The following is a 22,049-nucleotide window of genomic DNA, read 5'->3' on the forward strand; positions in this document are numbered from 1 at the left end:
AGCCCTTTTCTGAATCTGTTTCAGATGTGTGAATCTTTAATAAATGTAGTCTCTAGAACTGGACAGTGGGGCGGAGGCAGTGTTTTCTGACCAACACAGAATAAAATAAAATTCAACAATTACTCTTTAGGATTTGAAAACTTATGCAATGTAAAATTGTGTTGGCAATTTTGCTGCTACATCACACAGTTGTCTGATTCTGTTTGTAATCAGCTACTCAGGTTTCTGTTTGATCACAGGCTTCTTTCTGAAGCATCTTTTTCATTAGAGATGTTCAGATAATGATTTTGCAACTAAATTATCTGAGAAAAGAATGTGTGATAAGGCCATCTCTCTATTTTTACTTATTATTCTTAAAGGAATTTCGCACATACATGTATCATTTTTGTTAGGAGAGGACTTTTAAAATAATGAACAGAAGATAGAAAAAATATACTCTTCAGGGAATCTAAAAAGAGCTTATAAAATCCCATAGAATACATACCAATTGCACAGCCTGTTTACTGCAAATATTTTTGAAGATTTTTAAAAAATATATAATTAAAAGCTGAACAACTGCTGAAAGTTATAAAAGTAACCAGAGCATACATCTTTGATATGTTTACAATCCTTCTTTTACTAGAACTGACTAAAGCTCTGATGCACTCAAGGGAACATACTTTCCTTATTCTTCTTTGGTCTCTTGGCATCAGTATCAACAAATCCTTAATGAAACATCCTACCTCATGAGCTAAAACATGCAACACTTTCTCAGTTCCACCACTCTTTTAAAAAGTTACGATTACTCATGTACTAAACACTTTTCCAGTGATGGGAGACCAACTGCAGGGTCCTTCCCCTGACATTGTAGATCAGAATATTTTTTGTAAACAAATTGAAATCCTGGCTGACCTTTGGAATTGAAAACTATGGCAATTGATATGATTATTTTTGCACATATGCTGTCTGGAAGAAGACCTAAATAATTTTTTGGTGGTGTGAGATCCTAGGAACAAGAAAACAACAGAGAAACTTATTGGTGTGTCAGTGACAGAGAACTCATTTGGAATATCGTGAATACACTCTGAAGCTTATGATCCAACCTATTCTAATAATCTAGCAGTCTTGTGTTACTTACTTTATAAGTAACTTTATCCTGAAATAAGGTATAATAATAATAATAATAATAATAATAATAATAATAATAATAATAATAATAATAATTCAATTGCAAAATGCAGCTTTGCTTAGAACAGCTTATATCCTGCAACAATACCTTTAACACCTTCAAACCATCAAATGACTGCCTATCCCAGTTCCTTGGGAAGGACTTGGTAGGTGGATAAAAATGCCAAATCCAGTCTAAACACCTGGCTGACCATGCAAATAAGAACAACAACAACAACAGAAATAGTCCCCAGTGAGGTATTATTTTGATGTGGTTGTGGGGCTTGCATTCTCCAAGGAGGATGAGACCTATGCCAAAGGTTCAACCATTCTGGACAGGTCTCATCAGAGGAGCCAGACAAAGAGTGTCTCTCCCATAAACAATCTGGTGATATGTAATTTACAGAAACCTATACCGGATCGGACATCACCCAATTCAACAAGGATCATGTTAGGTATTCTAGTTCCTGGACATCTGGTGACAAGTGGGCTACAGGAATCAGGACTGTGGGCTGAGGAACCAGGGCCAGCAGCTGCAGGACTACTGGAAGAAAAGTTGTTTACCTGTCACAAATATACAAAGACTGAAAACAAAACAAAAATAGATCTGCTATTACAAATCAAGTCCAATGAGAAGAAGATATCTGAAAAGAATGCACAAGTTTTGGAAAGGACAACATGCAGAATCAAAAATAGCAGAACAGAGGCTAGCAGATCAATGTCGATATATAACATGAAATAAAGTATTCACAGAAGTAGAATTGGAAGAACTGCAAAGGTCTACCCAGGGCAAAGAAATCAAAGCCTTGCCAGAAGTAGCTCAGACAGTAGAGACAAACCAGGGGGAGTCAGCTGTAGAGGAAGCCAACATAGCTATTGAATCATTTTCATTACCAATGAAACCGTCTCCTCTGCCTTCTTCTCAGAAAGAATAAAGCCCTCTAAGTAAAAAACAAGAGAATAGCTCAGCATCTAGAACAGCACAAAAAGAACAGAATAAGGTTGCCTGCACTGAAGATTGTTGCAAAGAAACAGCTAGCACAAGCATTGAAAGATGCCAATACTGTAATTTCAAATATAAGCACCAGCTCCATGCAAGAAACAAACCAACCAATGTACAGCACAGCTGAAGTTATAGCTGAATACCTTGGATGCAAAATCAACAAAGAAAAAAATCCAAACAGTGCACCACCAAAATGGAAGATCAGGTTGGAAAATAAGATCAGCAGGCTAAGATCAGATGCAAGCAAGCTAGACAAGATGAAAAGAAGCTGAAGAACAAGAACACCAAAGAATACCTGATCAAGAAATATCACCTAGAAACAAAGATCAAGGAAGTGCTGGAAATAATAAAGAGCAAATAACAGCCATAGCCAAAATGATCAGCAGATATGAAACTCAAATTGTACACTATAGGCAGAATCTCCAATTCAGCCAAATCAGAAACGTTTCTACCAATCCATCAATGGAGAGACTGCAATGCACCAGTCAACACCTGACAAAGAAGAAACAGTGCAGTTCTGGGGACAGCTATGGGACAACCCAAAGAAATAAAACAAGAATGCAGCTTGGATAAAGGAGGTGGATAAGAATAAAAAAGAAGCTGAAATGAAAAAAACTTGTAATAGCAGCAGAGAGGTGGAGAAAAGGGCAAGGAAGATCAAGAATTGGTCAGTGCCAGGTAAAGATGAACTGCATAGGTTTTGGTTGAAACAGCTGACTGCTCTGCACCCACTCATTGCCAAGCAGTTTAACAACATACTGATGAAGAAGATCACTACAAATACTTGGGCATCCTTCAAGCTGACAACATCAAACACATTGAAGTCAAGAAGAAAGTTAGTAGTGAATACATCATGAGAGTGAAGAAGATCTTAAAGTCCAAACTCAGTGGAGGAAATACCATCTAGGAAATTAACACCTGGGCAATTCCAGTCATTAGATACACAGCTGGAATAGTGGACTGGACTCAAGCAGAACTGAAAACCCTGGATAGGAAGACCAGAAAAATAATGAAAATGAATCATGCCCTTCATCCATGCAGTGATATTGAGAGACGTTACTTACCAAGAAGCATAGCTGGATGTGGAATGTTTCTACACCAGGCAACTGAAGAAGAAAAAAGGGCATTAGAAGAATATCAGAAGGACAGTGAAGAAGATGCACTGAAGCTAATACAGCATGAAGGCTTACTGAATACCAATGAGACCAACTGGTCTATAAAAAAACAAAAACAAATGAGGAATAGAAAAAAGGCATGGCAAGACAAAGTATTACATGGCCAGTACACAAAAAAACTAGCAGATAAAGAACAGCAGATAAAGAACTGATAAAGAAAAGCAGATAAGAACAACACATGGCAATGGCTAAGAGCAGGAAAGTTGAAGAAAGAGACTCAGGGGCAATTCTGGCTACACAACACCAAGACTTAAGAAAAAATGCATACAAAGCCAGAATTGAGAAGACAGCAACAGACAGGAAATGCCCCCTCTGCAAAGATGCTGAGGAAACAGTGGACCACCTAGTTAGCTGCTGCAAGAAGACTACACAGACTGACTACAAACAATGGCATGACAAAGTAGCAACGATGGTGCATTGGAATATCTGCAAGAAATGCCATTTGCTTACAAGCAAGAACTGTGGCACTACAAAACAGACAAAGTAATATAAAATTAAGAAGCTAAAGTGCTCTGAGACTTTAGAATTCAGACAGACAAGCACCTGCCACATAACACCCCAGACTTAACAATTGTTGATGAGAAAGACAAAAAAGTCTGGATAGTGGAGCTACAAATAGAACGGCTGTAGCAAAAGAAAGCTAAGACAGTACCAATAGTAATAGGCACCTTGGGTGAAATCCCAAAACAACTGGAGCACCACTTGAAGACCATTGGCATTGACAAAATCACCATCAGTCAATTGCAAAAGGCAGCTCTACTTGGAACAGCTTACATCCTGAGACGATACCTGTAACACCATCAGACAACACCATCTGCCCATCCCAGGTCCTTGGGAAGGATTTGACAGGTGGATAAAAATGCCAAATCAAGTCTGAACATCTGGCTGACTATGCAATCAACAATTTATTAAACGCTGCCTGACTCCCAGAGACTGTAGGTGTTTTAGAAATTGTTAAAACGTTTTTTTTTTTAAATGAATGGTACAAAAACAAACAAAAATGAAAAACCAAAACAACCTGGACAAGAAAAGAAAGAATGGGGCATAAAACGTCCTTGCCAAAGGCCTGGGCAAAGAGCCGCTCTTCAGGGCCCTTCAAAATACGAATAGGATGGTGGCCATTTGGGGGGGGGGACTTCATTTCAGAGGGCAGGCGCTGTTACAGAGAAGGCATGCTTCTCAGGTCCCAATAGGTGCTATTGTTTATTTGATGTTTTATTTGTGCTAAACTTGCCAGACTGAACAGGCAAAACTATGAGAGGCAGTTCACTTGACCAATTTATGAGAAACTTTATACATCAAAGTACTTTGACTTAACAGCGGTACAAATAAATTTACCTTTTATATTTAATTGTCTACTTTAATTAAGAACATTACAATTGGTGCAGCCCAAAGATGTGAACAGAATTCTTGGAAATATACCAATTACATGCTTACTGGCTTGTGGGAGTGCTAAATGCCTCTTTGTAGAAGGAGGTGATCTGTATATTTTTGAAAAATATTCATATAAGAAATCATCCTTGAAAATGTTATGCCAAGTTTTTATATCAACTCTTTCATAATCTATTCTTGGACAAATGCTTGAGCTTAAAATTCAGGACTAGATGCTTTGGGGAGCAGGGATTGCTTGTATTTGTTCTGTATTTGTGTTTGTATGCATGTGTGAAAGAAAGACTGTTGAGATGATTCCCATAAAGAGAGAAGGAATGAGAGAAAGAATAGAAGACCTGAAGAAATAAGCTGAGGAAACGACAGAAATTAACAAAAAGTAGAAGTGATTGGAAGTAACTATACAAGAAGGTAACAAAATGAAAGTTAAACCAAATGGTAATTTCATTACAAAAGTTAGGCAGAAAGCTGGTGGGCTGATGGTACAAAGGAATCTCTACACTGTGGCTTCCAGAATGGCAATATCAGATCTACATGGTTCCTAGTTGAATCTGGCATAACATTATTTTGAATCATATAAAGGTAGACATGCTATGGTATACTTCTACTAATAAATGCAACCTGACCCTATAATCGCTAAGAAAAGTCAGGTTTATTATTTATTAGAAAAGATAATTTGCACAGTCTCTTTGGAGATGCACCAATTTCAATGAATCTCTCTCTATATATTCATATGATTGGTAGAATAGAAGGTTTAATTTCTTCTTCATCAGTGTATTCTCTTTTTGTTGTATCTTTTTAGCTGTCTTTCTATTCTTTTTAAAGTCTTCTTGTGGATTTTTACCAGATCTGCTAGTATCATGTAAAGATAAACAACCTCCTCCACCAGCCTCCTCAGCAAAAATAATGAAAGTGCCTGTGATTTGATCTTTGGAACTGAAAAGATATTATTGCAGGTTTACTTGTTGTGGTGGGATCATAGGATTATTGCCAAGAATGAAAGAGTAATTTCAGATGCTTTTCTTTCATATATATGTGCTTCCTGGTAAAGGTATTTCATACATCAATTCTTTCCTTTATTTGCATTGTCTATCACTTTGCTATTAAATCTGAAATCTATCTGTCAGCCACATTCTGTTTTTTATATTATTTACCACATCTGCAATAAAATATAAGCTTGTTAAAAGCTGCAAACATATCACAAAAATAAAGCATGCAGGGACATGTATATGGTCTTTATATTGTATATGGTCTTTCATTGAATTTCTGATATCACCAGGAAATAGACCTAGGAAAACAGGTCTGAGAGAATCTCACGATGTCTCTACTATTTATGAGACTCATAGAGAACATCTCTGAGGAAGAGTTAAGGGGACATTTTCTGCTATGAAGTAAGCAAGTACAGCAGGCCTTCTGATAGAGTCATCTAAGAGAGTCCTGCAGGCTGAAGTTCTGTCCTGTTAAGGTAATAAGACAAAGTTCTCAGCAATACAATAGAACCAGCTGAAACCTTAGGTAGACAACCATGACAGCTCCACCATGTATGTGAAGCTGGCTGAACCATTAAAGAATCTTGCTTAATTTTACAGTACCAGACACCTGTGAAGCTAAAGAAATGGAGGTTCTATTAAGGATTCATAGTGAGAGTGCGAGGATGATGGCAAAACCACAAGAGGCCAGAATCCAGAGTAGACTGGCCTTTCTTTAAAAAAGCAGGCTATGTTTCATCATCTTTGTAATCCACATACTGAAAAGTAAAAATCCCCAGGTCATAACAATTAACAGGCCAGGCTGTAAATTTGATGTAGTAGCTAATTAATTGTTTGGCACCAGTTTGGTGTCATGCTAAAGTGTTGGGCTAGAAATCTAAGACCATTAGTTCTAGTTCCTGATTAGGCAAGAATGCCCATTAAAGTCCACTTTGTGGCTATTGTTGATGATGGGGATGGGTGGGGTGGGGATGGGGATGGGGATGGGGATGGGGATGGGGAAGAGGAAGAGGAAGGAGAAGGAGAAGGAGAAGGAGAAGGAGAAGGAGAAGGAGAAGGAGAAGGAGAAGGAGAAGGAGAAGGAGAAAAGCAGCAGCAGCCGCCAGTTGGGTGACTTAGGGTCAGTCACTTTCTCTCTCAGCTGAACCCACCTCACAGGTTTGTAGTTGCAGAGAAAATAGGATTTTGGAGCATTAGGTATGCCTGCAGCCCTGAGATGACCCCCCCCCCGCCCCAAAATAGTAAATAATAAGTCAACAATATAGGTATCCTAAATGCTGCTCAGTCTGGATGGGACCCATCTGCCATCAGCAGATCAGTATATTATTACCAGGTTCAGGTAGAAAGTCGAACAATGCATCCTGTGAAGGTTTGCCTGAAGTACAGCAACAGTTACAATGAATTGAAGTGCCCTGCTTTAATGTTTTATTTATATACATTAACATGTATTATATAAATCAAGTATTTTAATGCTCAGTTTTACTTAATACTTATATTACAATAGTTATAATGAAGAAACCCAGATATTTTTAGCTTTTCTATTGAAGGCATCTCTAGATTCTGTGCATGCCTACAATTTAAAATGATATTACATGTATTAGTTTGTTTTTCCTAAATCTTCTCACATGTTAATGCGTACTTTCCAATAACCTTGAAAATGCAACATATTTCTTTCTCTCTTTCTAAACCTTTTCTACTGAAGACTTATTGATTGTTGATCTGCAGAAGACATGCAATCTGTTTTTGAAAGGTAACTTAATTACCTCACCACCAGACAAATAACAAACCCTTTTGATTATTAGAATGTGTGCTGGAAGAATTGGGAACTTTTGTAATATTTAGGTGATCATTAAGATTGCGTGTCAATATCTTTTTTTTTTCTTTTAAGATTGACTTGTAACATAGTTGTAATTAAATGTTATGGTGAAGATGCTTCCTTCCTGAGTTTTTTATTTTCTCTGTAATGTCAACCTGCCCTATGATGGTTTACATGTTATCAGATTAAACCAGAAGTTTATTTTAAAAAAAGGGGGGATGTTTATTTAAGGTTTAAGCAGCTATCATACATACTGTATATGTGCCTGAACCATGGAACAAAATTTTCAGGAGGATGCTGTTTCAACAGAAAAGTGGGCAAGAGCCAATGGTGTCCATGAAGGGGATGTCAAGGAGGGCCAAAATGATGAAAGCAGTGTTAAAGTGCTGTGGAAAAAACAGGAAGCTTTCACAACTGCCTGTGGCAGAAGCATATTCTCTGCTATGCTGTGCTCTGTGTCATGCCTATCCTGTTTGATTTTTTAAAAAATGATAGCAGTATTTTCATCCTGTAAGTGGATTAGTAGACAACTTATAATACACTTATACACACAATGTATAATATAAGATGATATTATATATATGTGTGTGTGTGTGTATAATAAATATAATATAAATATTATACATGTAACATAATATAATACACTTATATTATAAATGGAAGGAAAGAGAGTCCAAAAGCTCATATTAGTAACATTTTTATTTCAAACATGGACTTCCATAGGGAGGAACAAGTAATGAAATGTGCATCACAGTGCAAATTCTGCCCCTTACATGCTTGTGTGTGACATGGTGTTGCAAATGTTAAAAGGTAAAGCTTCCTTTCTAATATCACATTGCAAATTTCATCATTTTGGCATCAGCATGGTTAGCTGGTTAGCTGAAGTACGGACAACTATGAGAATGATTCCAAATGTTTATCAGTCTGAATATCTAAAGCAACTGGACAAATAATGAAATCCACATAACCAGATGAGAATCCAAAACACTGTGCAAGAGCAGATTAGGAATAAGCTGGTAGGATCCCAAGCAGTAGGGTAAAAAACATAAAATGAGAAAAGCTTGCTTTAGTATTGGGCTGCTTTTAAGTGAAGGTTTTCATGCTGTAGTGTTAGAATCTCATCTGGAAATACTAGCCTCCCTCATAACAAGGCAAGTTACTCCTGAGAAGCTTTCTTCAAATCACCACTTCTTTGTGTTGCCATTACTTGGCTTTGCTTCCATAGCAGACATTATTTATTTTTCTGAGAATATAGCACAAGACTTACTTCCATGCCAGAGTCTGATGTCCCACTAGCTTCTGTGAGGGAAACCCTGATACCTGTCCACCCACTGAAACTGGTCTTCAGAAGTTATGACTTGTCCTTATAGAATTATTTTTCCAATAGATTCATGAATGATAGGAGAAAAGTTTATTGATAAGAGATGCTGCCATAGATGTCAATTTGCCATACTCCATTCTAGTATCAGCAGTGCTAAGAATATATTAATTGTCTGATTCTTTAGGTAAGAATGTCAGAAGAGACATAACAAAAATATTGCTAGAACAAGGATCATCTGGCTGTGGGGGAATAGAAAACTAGCTAGTACCCATTTGTGAAATATTTTAAATTGATGAGCTGAAAAGTGGAACATAAACGAAACAGGATGTAATGCAGGATACAGAGCAATAATTTATGAAAATTATACTGTTTGTTCTTTTATCTTAATCCACCCTGCTTGTAAGAGGAGAATCTTATGCCTGGTATTTTTCATAAACATGAACAACAAAATAAAATATTTTTAATATGTTTAATTTAAAAGCTAGTTTTCTTTTTAAAAATTCCATTCTGTGTGGGCACAGATATAATGCTTTGTTAACAGTTTAGCATACAGTTTAACAAACTTTATTTTATTTTAGTTTGGTATTCATCCAATCGAAGATCTCTTCAAAGATTTTCAAGATGGTCGAAAGCTTTTGGAGCTCCTGGAAGGTCTTACAGGCAAAAAACTTGTATGTATATCTGTCTATCTACTACAGCATATATCTTTGCAATGCTTATGTGTATAAAATCCATTGTAAAATTAGCATTTGTGGGCAGGTAAATATTTTATAATACTTTATAAATATATAAGCATATAGTGCAACTTGGGAAAGTCACTGATTTTCCTTTTTAATAATTTTTGGCTTAAATGATATTTTCTTCTTTTTCTGAGCAAATGTCCCTAAAGATCGCACAAATTGACCTAACCCTGCTTCATGGAATCATGCAGTGACAGCATTTTCCATTACTGTTCTTTTACTAATGTATTTCATTGTATAGTGAACAAAAACCATGGAAATATCAATATTCTAGGTAACATTTGACACAAAAAATGGGGATTTCTGATTTTCAGATAAACTACAGTAAAAAAAGTACAGTATCAGATAGTCATAGATACAACTGAATTATGAAATTTATAAAATATTGTTAATATTGATAAATGATATTATCATTTCAAAGTTCAAACTGTATTCAGTTGCCTATAGTGAACTCTGCTGTTATAGCTAAATGTATGCATATTCAAAAATAAAGGTGAACAGTTACTCTCAGCATGATTATCTGTTACATTTCTTGTTTATTTCATAACTTTTAAAATTGGCCATTAATTCTACCACCACCCTTTTTTTTCCCACCACCATTTGTCTCTGGGACCAATTCAAAATAAATATATTGTCTTATATCCATAAAACAATGCATAAAATACTAGAAAAGCATTTTCATAGATTAAAAATATTTATAGAATTTTAAATATAATTAAGATGAACATATTTTTTAAAAAACACTGCCCCAGTCAATCAATTTTATTCATGGCCAAAAGGCCTAAAAGCAAGTTACAGATATAATCTTAACTTGGCATTGGATAAAACAGTTTAATAAATTTTGTTGTAGTTGTTCAGTCATTAAGTCGACTCTTTGTGACCCCATGAAGCATATTGCACCAGGCCTTCCTGTCCTTCACTGCCTCCCTGAGTTTGCTCAGTTTCATGCTCATTGCTTCAGTGATGCTATCTAACCATCTCATCCTCTGCTGTCCCCTTCTCCTTTTGCCTTCAATCTTTCCCAGCAGTTTAATAAATAAGATATTTAATAAATATTACATAATACACTTAAAACCCCAACACATTTATTTGTTACTAAAAACCTTGTTTTTATAGCCATAGTTAAAAATCTGTCTGTTGCCACTGTAATTCTAGGATTTTCATCTGCAAGTTTAATTTTTGCATACTTTGAAGTACTTCTTCCTGATCTGGATTTTAAAATAAGCCACATAATGTCCTGCTGAAGACTCTTATAAAATTCACATTACAGTAGGTTTGTTGGTTTTTCTAGAATAATATGCAAATATATATGCATATTTTATTAACATAACGTAATATTCTCCCTGTCAGATCATAGTTTGCATAGGTATAAAACTGTGGAAATATAGCTTTCCTCCATGTTTTTCCCTCATTCAGTCATTTTTATGTAAGTAACTGCCAAAACTATGATTCAAACTTGTAATGGAAGGAATGAAACTGATTTCAATTTATTGTTCCCCTGATTCAATATAGTAACTGATAAATGCAATAGGGAAAATATATTACTAAAATAGGGACTTATGTTCTTTAAGCTCTTATTGGTTGTTACAAAGGTCCTGTAAGCTTTCTGTCATAAAAAATATTAATTTATGGACTTAATGTGTTCTTTTTATAAATGAAAATGGCTGTTTATATTTATAGGGGAAAGAAAAGGGCTCCACTAGAGTTCATGCCTTGAACAACGTCAATAAAGCACTACAAGTCTTGCAGAAAAATAATGTAAGTAATAACTTGTATGAATCCATAGTGCACACAAGTTTTAAAAAACACAAGGCTGTTTCTGAAATATGTTTCACAATGGATAAGATTCAGTGTAACCACATGGAATGTGAGAGATCAAAGCATATAGCTCACAGCTACCATATGTTCAGTAACTGGTCTTAAAAACTATTTATTTATTCAATATTAAATGTATGTGTGTGTGTGCATGTGTGTGTGTGTGTTTTTCTGTGCTGCCTATACTTACTTTAAAACAGTTCCTTTTTAATCTTTCAGGTTTAATAATGTACTGAAATGTGTTAGGCATTGTCAATGTATGTCAGAAAGCAACTGCAGGTTTTTTTTTATAATAACTTTATTAAATAAAAAAAACAAACCGATAAAAACTAACAAGGACTAATAATCAAGAAAAAGAAGAGAAGAAGAGAAAGAATAAAAAGAAAGAAGGAAAGCATAAAAGTGCAGAAAAAGAAAAAGAGAGAAATACAAAAAAAGAATGACCTGACTTCTTTTACAGCAGATATAAATAAAACATTAAACTCTTACTCTAAGATTACAACTTAACATCATGTTTGTATAATCTATTAATTTTACTAATCAAATCCATATATCATAATTTCATTTTTTCTGTTTCCCACAAAAAGTCCAAAAGGGGCTTCCAATTAGCATTAAAATTAGTCAGTGTCTTTTCTCTAATCAAAGCTGTCAATTTCACCATCTCATGGTGTTAGCTCCATCAATTTTACCATCTATTCTTCCACTATAGGTAATATCGAATCTTCCATCTTTGAGCATATACAAGTCTTGCTGCAGTTATCATATATAAAAGCAAAGGTCCATGAGATTTTTCCAATTGTTTATCCATTAGCCCCAAAAGACATGACTCTGGTTTTGATTACATATTCATTTCAAAATCTTCTGAATTAATATATGTATTTGAGTCCAAAATTTTTTAGCTTTATTACATGTCCACCAAAGATGATAAAAAGTCCCTTCTAGTTGTTCACATTTCCAACATATATTTGAAGTCCATTTGCACTTTTTTGACAATCTTGTGATGGATACCATCAATACAGCACTTTATAAAAATTCTCTTTAATGTTATAACATAATGTAAATTTCAATCCTTTCATCCACATACTTTCCCATTGTTCCATTTGTATATTATATCCAAACCTTTTAGCCCATTTTATCATACAGTCTTTAACTTGTTCATCTTCTATTTCAAATCTCAACAAAAGTTTATACATTTTAGCAATAAGACGTTCATCATTAGTACATACCTCAAGTTCAAATACAGTTTTATCATGTTCAAAACCATATGTCCTTTAATCAACTTTTAAATCTTTCTACTAATTGTACATGTGAAAACCATTGACACATATATCCTTCTGATATCAAGTCTTCTCTTGATTTTATTTTAAATTCTTCCTGGTAAAAATCTAAAATGTCACCATAAAATGTCATTTATAACTGCAGTTTTGAAGAGGTTAATGGGCCAATTTCTTATCTGTAACCATCTGAACATAGTGTTTCTAATATCTCTTTGGTAGACTGTGGGGAACATGTTATTCATGAAGAGGAGAGTACGCAGATACTAGAGTTTCATGTTGATCTTTCTATTTATAAAAAATCAGAATGATATTGTAAGAACTGAAACAGAAGTCAAGCCTGATAATATTGTTTATCCTTGAAACCAATGTTACTCTTCATTTCAGCATCATAGAAAGCATTTCATTTTGGTAACAAATATTTCCTTAGAATGCTACCTAATTAGTGATACGTAGAAATGACTATAATGTATTTTATTTATTTATTTATTCATTCATTCATTCATTCATTCATTCATTCATTCATTCATTCATTAAATTTATATGGTGGCCATCTCCCCCAGAGATACATAATGTAGATGTATGAGCCTTGTCAGTTTCATGTTGACAAGCTCTAGAACTGGGGGAGGAGTAGTGCATTAATAGAAAATCTCAAGAAAGATTTTGCATGATACATGTAGTAAATGACCCCTTAGATGGATAAATAAATTGTCTGTAATGAAGAAATGGGAGTTTGTAATGATGGATAAGAGAGGCAGGAACGTCAGTGGAAATATTGATTAGAGATTAGGCAATACACAGAGATCAAATAAGAAAAAATCTGTTTAGAAGAATTAGTATCACCACTGAAATGAAGTATTAGGCAAAAATATCACCCAGTTATACAGGATGATAAAGAAATGTGGAAACATAGTCCTGTTAAGGAAACATTTGGGGCAAAATTGCATGCATGGTGTTTGAGTTTTAAAAGCTAATGATATGAAAATTAGTTGGGGGAATCTAATGAAGGAGAACCTGAAAATTTTATGAACTGACACATGTAGAAATATATCAACTCATACAATCCCACTATAGGTAGCTCTCGACTTATGACCACAGTTGGGACCGGAACTTCCATCGCTAGAGATGTGGTCGTCAAGTCATTCATGCCCAATTTTACAATCTTTTTGGCTGTGGTCGTTAAGTGAATCACTGTGCTCATTAAGTGAACCAGTGGTCATTAAATTAATCTGGTTTTCCCCATTGACTTTGCTTGTCAGAAGCCCCTTGGGAGGGTCACAAATGGGAATCACATGACCCCAGCAACTATCATAACTACATGCTGGTTGCCAAGTGCCCAAATTTTGATCATGTGACTGCAGGGAAGCTGCAATGGTTGTAAGTGCGAGGACCAGTCATAACTCCCATTGTAACTTTGAATGGTCATTAAATGAATGGTTGTAAGTCTAGAACAAATACAGTATCATAGATGAAGTATTCAAATAAAAATATGGTCAATTATAAATCTCACTTTGTTTCCTTTTTCTGGATTGAGAGCTGATCCAGAATAATGTCTAAAAAAACTTTACAATGGAGAAGATATAATAAATAAATATTTTATATTAATCCCTCCATAAATTAGTGGAATGCCTATATGTTATTTTTGTTTTCCCCATTCCATATCTTTCCTAAATTTTCAGCCTATTATTACTGGATAATTTTCAAGAAAATGTATACTATGAAAGGAGCTATAAATATAGTTGTTTCTGCAAGCTCTCTTTCACTGTTCAACCAAAGCATTTTATTAAAGAGTATTTAATCATTTGAGTTTAAGTTTATTTTGTAGTATAATGTTGCATCCTTGCCAATTTCATTTTCCTCTAATGATTTCAACTGTTTGCATTCTGTCATCAAATTGTCAAATATTTGTTAGATATTTATTCATCTCTACAAACTAAATGATAGATAAATATGCAAACATATACTACCCTGAATGGATACATTTAAAAAATATGATGACTTTTACAAGTCTGATTATATTAATTCAGCAATGATTTATTTTGCCATTGTCCTGGAAATGTAAACCATTACTTCCATTTTATTACTGTTACTTTGCAAAATAAAAGTAGTTCCTTTGCTTAATTTGTATCTATTGTTCTGTTTGTCTTGTTCTAACAGGTAGATCTGGTAAATATTGGCAGTATAGATATTGTGGATGGAAATCATAAACTGACCCTTGGATTGGTCTGGAGTATAATTCTCCACTGGCAGGTATCAACTGATTGTTTTTGGAAAAGCTGTAGGATGTATTACATTTAATAATACAAGGACACTAAAGTAGCTGTTGAATACAGACTTGCAGCAGAATGTTAATGAAACAACTATTTGGGCTCTCTTCTGTTACATTAAGGAATAATACAAACATGGAAAATATACATTTTTTTCTACTATTATTAATTCCAATTTGAGAACTGCTACAATGTGGGGTGCAAAAAATGCAGTTCACCAAAACCTCGGGGGAAGTTCAGACATTCTCCAGCAGTTATTACCAGATTGTTATTTTTAATGTGCCTCATAAATTATTAAATATATGGCAAATAATCAAATGTATGGGAGTAAATCATTTTAATTAAAATGCATTGTCCTGGCTGTGCATATTTCACTATCCTGTTACCACTTGTTTCAGGGCTCTGGCTCCCAACATGTCACTTAAAGGAAAAGTGTATTACTTTTTTTTTTTTTTAAAGCGTCTATATCACTGGTAAAATGAGCAAAAATCCGTGAAAATAAAAACAAAACAATTACCGTATTTTTCTGACTATAAGACAATACTTTTTTCTAAAATCCTTATGCTAAAAATTGAAGGGTGTCTTATGCAAGGAAGTAAGCAGAGGAGAGAACCGTGCAGTTGCAAAACTGCCCATACTTTGTCTCTGCAAACAGGCTTCCTCCTATTCCTAGCCTCCAATAACGAGTGAAATAGCTTGTCTCTGCAAGCAAACTTCCTCCAATCACGAGCCTTATGTAACTGATGTCAGCTGATGCTGAACAAACCAATTGGAGGAAGTCTGTTTGCAGAGACAAGCTATCGGCAGTTTCACTCATAATTGAATGTAATCAGTTATGCAAAAGAGCATGGAAATAGAGCTGCAGAGAACGGTTTGGACCTCCTCCCACTGAGTGTATCAGGTAAAAGTTACCTAACTACCAAATAAAAATGTGTTCTGCATGATCTTTAAAATATTGATTTCTTAATTTTGGGTTGGAAAAGTGAGGGGCGTCTTGTACATGGGTGCGTCTTATTGATCGAAAAATACGGTACATTCATTTCTTAAGACTATACTTCATACAACTGATTATCCTCAGTATCATATATTGTAACTAATGTGATCATTTTAGGAGCCACAAGATTAATATGGCTGCTTCTGTAGAAACAAATCTTCGTGTTTCCTTTCTGTCCCTCTCTTTCTGTCATACAAATAGCTCTGAGATGTAAAAATAGATGCAGGATTATTTTTATGTTATAACATTATGTTCCTTGATATATTAAAACCAAACCTTATGCTCCATGAATAAAATAATAATAATAATAATAATAATAATAATAATAATAATAATAATAATTCCTCATGATCAATTTGTAGATCCTGAGTGAGGGAGGCAATATTGACCAATAGTTTGTCCCCAGCAACACTCTCCAGAGCACTTAAGGCTCCAACTCTTGAATATGTTTTTGAAAGGCATATGAGTGTTATTGTTGAAGATAAAATTACAGTATTCAAAGCTGCCCCCTTACTGGATCCATGTCTATAATTACCCTGATATTCTATTCATCAAATGTATTGAAATTAAACAGTAAGATTTATTTCTACAATTGTCTGAATTGAAACTGAGTTTTAGTGACTGGCACCAAATATGTAGGAATAGATTATTCTATTTCAGTTTAGCAGATTCTCAGCTGAGAAGATTAGGCCCTTTGGATAACTGGGCTGAAAAAAAAAATACTATGAAGAAGGCTAAAATGAAGTTGAAAAAGCTGAGTTGGATTTATAGAAGGGAAGTAGGTTGCCTTCATAAACAAATCTAGCTAATGATGAAATTCTATCTTATAACCTAGGTCAAATATGTAATGAAAAACATCATGGCTGGACTGCAACAAACAAACAGTGAAAAGATCTTGTTGAGCTGGGTTCGTCAATCAACTCAGAACTATCCACAGGTCAATGTTTTTAATTTCACCAATAGCTGGTCTGATGGTTTGGCTTTCAATGCACTCATACACAGTCACAGGTATGAAACTTATTACAAATTCAGTAGTAAAAAAGCAATTTTCCTTATGTCTCTGCCTCTTTTTCTCTCTTTGTATGATGTTTGTGTGTGTGTGCGTGTGTATGCATGCATGCATACACTGTTAAAATTTAAAGCATCCAGGATAAAAGCTGTGTTCATAAAAGAAACTAAGATAAAGGGTTTTTAATAGCAATTGCTATATCACAGAATTTATTCACTTTTCTCAACTTCAAAATACTGATTATTTAGCAGAAAATGCAGTCCCTGTTGGGATCTACCTGTGTGGATTATAGTTAGAGAGGATTAGCTTCAGTCTTTAAGAAGGATGTACAGGTAAGTCCCTGAGTTAGAACACCTGGGATACAGGACCCATAGTTAAGAATAGAGCCTATTGTAGGAAAAATTGAGTTGAATACACAATGGTTCACGTTCTACAATAATACTGTTCCAGCTTACATACAGATTCAACTTAAGGACAGATCTTGGGAAAGGAACTCGTTCTTAAATTGGGGACTACCTGCATAGGTCAATTGAACAATATATGTTCAACTGATTCAATTTCAGTATCTGAATATGTGCATAAAAACTTTTGATGGAGAATATTATTAAATTTCTCCATCAACACCATCAACAGTGGGGCATCTAGACACAACAGGTATAAATATTCTAATGTGGAAAGGCACAAAAATGTGATAAGGTATTAGGATATATACATACACACATACAGTGCAATAGAGCTGTGAGATTAACAGTTCTATCTCTCTGCATATCGAGAACTGCTTGACTTTACCCCAGGCTTTTGGATGGACAAATTTTGTTTTTCCCATGGTGAGGTATGCCTATCTGTAGAAACTAAGTCAAGATCTCACCCTATATATTTGTTTGAGATAGACAGTTCTTTAGCCAGCAGAGCTTCAAACAGACCTGAACAGAGATACAGTTGAGCTCTAATTGAAGTAGTGTGTTTGCAATTGGGCAGGATATGAGAATAGATCTCAGATATGTAGATTGAATTGTTTCTAGCATGGAGATATCCCTGTGCACAGAGCTTTGTGTTCCAAGCAACAGAAGACTGAGGCCTTTGACTTTAAATAAATTGATTGGTGAAGATATGTGGTGCTCTCCTTTATGGCATATGTATCTGATTATTGCATTAGAAGCTTTTTGCACACACAACTTAAGATCTGATGATTGAAATCTCTAGGAGGTAAAAGACTGAAAATCAATGCCTACATATTTGAAGACTTACACCTTCCTAATTTGAATTTCATTAATTTTCCATGTAGGAATATTTTAAATAAAAATATAAAACTTTAAGCATTTTTTCCACTTATGCCATCATTCTGTGATATCTGTCCAATGAAGCTTTAACTCTTCCCCTTTCCTCTGGCAATCAGCTTATACCTTATTAAGCTGGAAAAGGATGCCCATTTTTTGCTCAGGCACATTATAAACTCATGTCTAAGTTCAGAGATTTTGGATGCAAAAAAATAAAGAAGCCTATGAATGACATAAAAATATAGTTTCAAACCAATTGCTTGATTTTATTCTTCTGCACACTTTTTGCCCCTGCAATATACTTGTCTCTGATCCATTCCAATATAATAGTTTTAACTGTGAAATAAGGGTGAGAGAAATGAATTGTTCAAGCTGCTTTAGAAACAGAAAGCGATGTTCCTGACCATTTAACTACCACCTCTTTGTTCATATATAACAGCAACAAGCACCAGCTGATTATTTGTGAGGCAGTTAATAACAGTGTAGTGTTTTAATTACAACATTCATAGTAGCAACCCAGCAAGACTTAATTTAGTATTTAGGTATTTGAAACTGGCAAAACTGACCTTAAGCTTTGCCTGAGAGAAGCTTCTAATTTTCTGTAGCAGTTTATATAATATGTATCTAATCTGAGTACATTGCAGGAAAAAAAAAAAATTTCTCCAAGCACTTTTTTTTTCCAGAAAGACTCCTAGGATCAGCATTCAGAATTTGCTGCATATTGGAGGAGGAGGAGGAGGAGGAGGAAGAGGAGGAGGATTCTGACTCAATAATTCCAGTGGAAACATGAACCCAAATTTTTAGAACCGTTGGGTCTCTCCTCTCTCAATTCTCAGGAAGAAGGGAAGGGAAGAATCAAGAACCCCATAAAATTATAGCCTTAGTGTGCTAAAAAGTTACATCCATTTAAATAGTACCTGAGGAAACTTCTCAATTAATATAACAATTATATTATTCCACAGCTATAAAGTCTTGCTCATTGTGGAATTCCTAACTCTTACTGAATCAAACATTTCAATTGTAAACATAGCCACTAAGCCAACAGTACTTTGTTATAAATCTTGGCTTAGTGTCTCGTTCAGCTGATATGTCCACATAGCATTATCAGGTTATTACCTTTACATCTGGAATCATTACTGGGACATAACAAATAGATTATTATATACTGAACTCAGGAACTATTAATAAGTAGATAATTATATTTCTGAATCATCTGTATAGAGATCTCATTAGCAGATGCTCTCCTTTTAATCATAGTTTCTAAGAATTTTATATTTTTCCTAGTCAAAATTTGATAAATCAATCTGGAAAGATTGCATATATGTCTTTGCCAACCAGCATAAAACTATCACAGAAGTATAACTATATTTTACTTTTAAGGATGTTAGTGAATATCATATAGCTTTGGATGGAAAAGTATCCTTTCATCCATTAAGTGATGTTCTGTCCTTCATTTAACTGTACAAAATAGTTTATATTGTTTAGATACAGAAATAACAAAAACAGGCACTTCAGTCAGAAGCTAAATTTAAAGCAAAGATCTTGCTCCTCTTACAAGAAGTTGCCCTAAGGTTTACCCTAAGGGGTGCTAAGTTTCAAAAGCTAAACTGTTCACATTTAACATGCCAGCATACTTGAAATAAGTTATATTGTGCACTAGAATAACACTATCTCATTCATTTCTTGATTGATTCTAATAGACAAATATCATTTGGGATATTTTGACTAGAAAACACATTGTGATTAGCCTAATTAATTTACATGTTTCTTTAATGCTGCATGATAATGAAAACAAATTTATCAGATCTTTTAACACTAGTCTCCAAAGTTCTATTGATAAAGCTCATTGAGTTAAAGAAGAATCATATTTTTATATATAGTTATTTTATTAACAGTTATAATTACAGCAGTAAAAACCAATACAAACTGGAAAAAAAATAGAATGAAAAGAAAGTGTAGAAAGTGCAGAAAAGAAAGAAAAAGAGAAAAAGAAAGAAAAAATAAGGATATAGTAAAGAAAAAGAAAAGAAATGTATAAAGAAGTGACTTGCCACCTTCATCAGACCAAGTGTAAACAATTTTAGTAACTTATCACCTCTTAAAATACAACAAATGATATCTTCTTCCCATATCCCATCTCTTATCTATAAACAAATCCATAAAGCCTTGTCATTTCAGTCCTGATGTCAGCAAAAGTCTATTAAGGGTTACCAGAGATAACAACATATCTATTTTAACCTTGATCAAATAAACCAGAATTATATTCCTTCCTTTTACTTCTAATAATCTTAATCTTTAGTCCCTTTAAATAATGTTATAGGCTTATTTTCATTTTTATTTTGTCCCTTTGAACAAAATTCTTCAAAACTTTAAAAAGCCTCTTTTGTAAATCCAATTTTGGAAAATTATCCAGATCATTCTCTTGGTTTATTGTTTGTGTATTCCTTTTAATTATTAAGACATCAGCCAATTTCTTTTGTATGACCTGTGTAATATCCTTTTCCATGTCATTCTTGTAGCCTGTCATTTTTAAATCTACTTTCAACTCAGTCTCAATCTTGTCAGATAGAACTTGTTCCTCTTCCATAACATCTTTTATACACAGTCTATCTATAGAGGCAGATGCTATTAAAATTAACTTGTGGGTCCGTTGTTCAAAAATATCCTTCAATACGTCCAATATTAAAATATTTTGCTTCATTCTGTATTGTAGTGTTCTCCTTTAATTGTAATCTTTAGTTCCCTCTAGTTCCCTCTAGTATCCAAAACCTTATCTTATTGTGTTTTCTTTAAATAATTTAAGACAAAAGCATTTTCCCATGGGAAGGATTCTTCATAATTAATTCCAAAATCTTATTTCAAATTTATCTGGACTCTTAGTTCATTTGTAACTTTCTAAAATGAAAGTTTTAATCACCCTTTTTCTGTTTATTCTAAAAAAAAAATTGGGGTTAAAACTTTATCTGCTAAGGATTGAAGGAAATTCATCCAGTACTATAAAACTTGTTCCTAATAGCTGAAAAGCAGTTAACAAGCAATTTTCAAAAATGATTAGAAAAGTAAGTATGCAAACTTGGTGTCCTTTCAAAGGTGCCAACCTCAGTTTGAGCAAGATGGTTATTCCCTCATCTCCCAGAGCTCTAAACCTGCCAGATACTACTGCCTTGTGGTCTTCTCTCAAACAGCTGTCTGGAGCATTTGTGGGTTGTGGGTTGCTCTCCTTGTCCCGAGAGGAATTATCAGAGACCCGGTCTACCCAATGGCTCTTCATTCTGCCTCAGTCATCAGTTCTGCTTTTCATGGAATCATCATCAGTCTCTCATTTGATCCCCGGAAGTCAAATAGAATAATTTCTGAACTATAATGCTCTCAGATAAATGTGTAAAGCATCAAAACTTTAAAAAGAGTTAAACATTTGCATTCAATCTATGCTTTGGGGAACAATATTGTTTTAGATTTGAGTGTATAAGCTTTCTTAACAATAGCACATGAAATTCTTATAGCCATAACTATGTTTAATACTTGTAATCTTTTGGTATTGAATATCTTGCATGATTTATTTTGGCTTAATAATATACCAAAATCACCAGTTCTCACTACTTCACTTCTCATTCTTTTCCTTTTCCCTTTTCTGTCTATTGATTATTTTTAATAGCTTCTACAAATCAAATAATGTTGATGAACCACTTATACTATTTTTTTTAAAAAAATTGGATGAACATTGTAATAAATAATGAAATGCAATAATATAGTAGAATAAATATAATTGAATGTAACACAACAAAATACTACAGTTTCACAACCCAAGACTTTTGCTTTTTTGCTATACTTTAA

General features: G+C 34.2%; 1 protein-coding gene across 18 annotated transcripts in view; it reads left to right on the forward strand.

Moving 5' to 3' along the window:
* DMD (dystrophin) overlaps nucleotides 1–22,049 on the forward strand; it is an 886,326-nt gene that overhangs the window by 316,381 nt on the left and 547,896 nt on the right. For all 18 annotated transcript variants that reach the window (XM_088144802.1, XM_088144803.1, XM_088144790.1 and 15 more), the window contains exons 3-6: nucleotides 9,418–9,510; nucleotides 11,260–11,337; nucleotides 14,826–14,918; nucleotides 16,765–16,937. In XM_088144802.1, coding sequence (XP_088000928.1) covers nucleotides 9,418–9,510; nucleotides 11,260–11,337; nucleotides 14,826–14,918; nucleotides 16,765–16,937 — 437 coding nt within the window. The remainder of the gene's footprint in view (nucleotides 1–9,417; nucleotides 9,511–11,259; nucleotides 11,338–14,825; nucleotides 14,919–16,764; nucleotides 16,938–22,049) is intronic.

Source organism: Python bivittatus, unplaced genomic scaffold, assembly GCF_059951505.1.
Source record: "Python bivittatus isolate LINGU-HERP-01145 unplaced genomic scaffold, Pbiv_v1 ctg000350_np1212, whole genome shotgun sequence".
Lineage (NCBI taxonomy): Eukaryota > Metazoa > Chordata > Lepidosauria > Squamata > Pythonidae > Python > Python bivittatus.